The 3,320-nt window shown below is 41.2% G+C and overlaps 1 protein-coding gene across 1 annotated transcript; it reads right to left on the reverse strand.

Annotated features, from left to right (window-relative positions):
- Positions 1–306: 306 nt before the first annotated feature.
- Positions 307–1,143, reverse strand: LOC142639553 (uncharacterized). Its single transcript, XM_075813713.1, has one exon. The coding sequence runs from the start codon at positions 1,141–1,143 to the stop codon at positions 307–309; it is 837 nt and encodes a 278-aa protein (XP_075669828.1).
- Between the last annotated feature and the right edge of the window lie 2,177 nt (positions 1,144–3,320).

Here is a 3,320-nt window from a genome sequence, read left to right on the forward strand (position 1 = left end):
GCCGAGGCCAATGACTCTTGCCTAGGCTGATGTAGAATTGCAGCTGCTATACATTGCCTAGCCACAGATTGACTCCCAATTATTTCCTCGATCTGTTCCCCTTATGGGAACTTCACTTTGACATGTAGATTTAAGGAAATGACACCTAGAGTGTGCAGCCAAGGTCTCGCCATAATGGTCGTGTAGGGAGAATAGGCGCCCACCACAATGAAATCCACTTCTACCACTTCTGGGCCTAATTGTACAGGTAACCTAATTTGCCCCTTTGGTATGATAGCTTTCCCCTCAAAGCTTATCAATGGAGAATCATAAGCCCTTTGGTATGACAACTTTCCCCTCAAAGCTTTTCAATGGAGAATCATAAGTTGTAAGATCCTCAAGCTTTAAATTTAGCCCCTTGAACAAATCAGTGTACATGATATTTGCACCACTACCTTGGTCAACCATTACCCTCTTCACGTCATAACCCCCTATCCTCAGCGTAACAACCAAGGCATCATCATGCAGTTGAATAGTCCCGATCTTGTCCTCTTTCGAGAAACCCAAAATTGGCGGGACATTCCCTTTCGTCCTCTTCGGCTCAAAACTAGAATCCTCGGCAAGTGCTCGTGCTACACACGTCACCATAGAAGGATAAGAACCAGTCCTCCCGGGAGCAGCGAAGATAACATTGATCATACCCAAAGGAGGCCTTGATGAAGTGTTAACCTGATTGACTGAGCCTGAATGATCTCCCTGCCCATTGGACTGATACAAAAATTGCTTTAACCTTCCCTCCTTAACTAGCTGCTCTAAATGATTCCATAGAGTCCTGCAATCTTCAATGGTATGGCCCCTTTCCCGATAATAATGGCAATGGAGGTTTTGATTACGTCTCATGGGATCCCCAGCCATTTTGTTGGGCCATTTGAAATATGGTTCATTCTGGATTTTCTTCAGCACCTGGTGCACAGGTTCCCGAAACACAGTATTTACCACCTGAGGAATGATGGGACCAGATGGCCCAGCAAAATCTCTTCGAGGCTTGTTGTTGTTATACCTGTCCGACCTGAAATCCCTCCTCTCTTGAAGGATAACCTTTGCCTTTCCTTTACCTTGCTGTTGATCTTCCTCAACTCGTTTATACTCATCAATGTGATCCATGAACCGACGTACACTCCTTACGGGCTTTTTAATCAGAGACTTCCTTAAGTCTCAGTAGGAAGGCCAACCTTGAACGTTCTTATTGCCACATCATCAAAATCATCATCGATCGCATTGAACATTTCTCAGTACCTGTCAGAGTATGTTTTCAGGGTCTCCCCCTCTCGCATGGACATGGACAATAAAGAATCCAGAGGCCGAGGAACTCTACTGCAAGTGATGAAATGTGACCCAAATGACCTAGTGAGTTCCGTGAAGGAATCAATAGAACCCACCCTCAGGCCATTGAACCACCTCATCGCAACAGGTCCCAGGCTAAAAGGGAAGACTTTGCACATTAAAGTTTCATTCTTAGAGTGTATCGACATCCTCTAATTAAAATGACTCACATGTTCCACGAGGTCCATTCGGCCGTTATAGATGATGAAATTTGGTTGGGTGAAGCGTCAAGGGAGCTTTCCTTTCTTCACCCTACGTGTGAAGGGTGACTTGGTAATTTGGTGCAACACCCTACTCATAGCATTATTTTCCAAGCCCCTAGAGGAAGACTTCTTGTCCTTATGACCATGAAGATAATCCTTCTCATAGGAAAAAGACTTACTAGGAGGAGTTCTCGACCGAGGCCTATAACTTCTACCCTAGAATCTTCAGAAGAAGGGTAAAAAAAAGAGGGTGTTCACCTCCGTCTCTCACGATGCAGCTTCTTCTTCAGATGGTCAATCTCCTTCTACATGGCCTTAGCATTTTCCTCGTGAGGAATCCTGCTTCCACCTCGTGAACAACTCCTATCGGTGTGCCCTGTATGCACACTGCCCTCCCGATCTCTTTCTTACTCCAGATGCTGGAAGCGATCTTCATGCTGGGACCCCATAAACTCTGCATGTTGTGGACCTGAGCCTGCCATCACGTTACCCTTCCTAGAACACAATATTTCCCACTGACAACACCAATTGTAAGGTCACAATTCATACCCAAACCTAACGGTGTGAAGGGGCCAAGCCCGAAAGCCTAATACAATGAAATTTGTAGAGAGTGGGCTTGAAATCTAGGTTTTAAGGATGTGGGATAACAAAAATGATGGGCTTAACCACCAAGTCACATGCAATGAACTATTTATGTAATAGAATGTCTTCTCGGACGTAAGCCGAGGACAATTTGTATAATCTTTCCTACTTCCACAAATAGATTACAATGAGGGGTGGTGGTGTGTACAGTCTTTTTTCTTCTCTTTCTCCGATCCTCCTTCTTGAATGCCTTTCTTTTTCCTTTTATATCATCCTTCTTCTTCCCTCCATTCCACGTATGGATCAGATCACTGATCCAGATACTTGTCCCATCCACCGCCCTCTTGAAGTCCTCAAACCATAGCTGTAAGGCTGATCACCACTGTTCAGATGTCATTTCCTCATTAATGCAGCCAGAGAGGTAGGTGCAGAGTCTTTAATGCGGTGGTAGCAGCTTTCTCTAAGATATTTCTCATTCGCTCTTCCTCTCCATGCCCTTGTGGAACACATCTTCATCCACAAAACCTTCTAGAATATCATTCTTATCACCATGGCGTACCATCTGATCTTCACTTCGCTTACCCGAAGAGTTGCCCCTCCTCGGACTATTTCCATCAACCTCTCTCGCAACAGTTTGCTTGTGGGCTTTTAAGTTCGGTATCGTTACTACCATGAAATCCTCCTCAAACAAGTTAATACCCTCAGATTAGGCCCAAGACCCAAGAACAAGCCCTGGACCTTTTGTCCTTATAATAATAATAATAATAATAATAATAATAATAATAATAATAATAATAATAATAATAATAATAATAATAATAATAATAATTTATTATTATTATTACAAGTTTAACTAATCAATATATAAATAAACAAATAGATATTATATTTAAATTTGCTTAAAATATTATATTTCTTATTTGTCTTGTAAAAGTTATGATATGAAAATATATATTTGAAATATAAATATTTATATTTAATTGGATTATTTTAGTTAAATTTTCTATTTATACTAATTTAATCTATTTATTTATATTTAAATAATTATTAAATTAATTATAATGTCATCATAATTCGACCTCGGTCTAACCTTAAAAACCTTGAACCTCTTTCTTTTACGGTTCATTGAACGGTCCGGGTCTGAAAACCATGCTCCATGGTTTGTTCATCAAT

Source organism: Castanea sativa, chromosome 6, assembly GCF_040712315.1.
Source record: "Castanea sativa cultivar Marrone di Chiusa Pesio chromosome 6, ASM4071231v1".
NCBI lineage: Eukaryota > Viridiplantae > Streptophyta > Magnoliopsida > Fagales > Fagaceae > Castanea > Castanea sativa.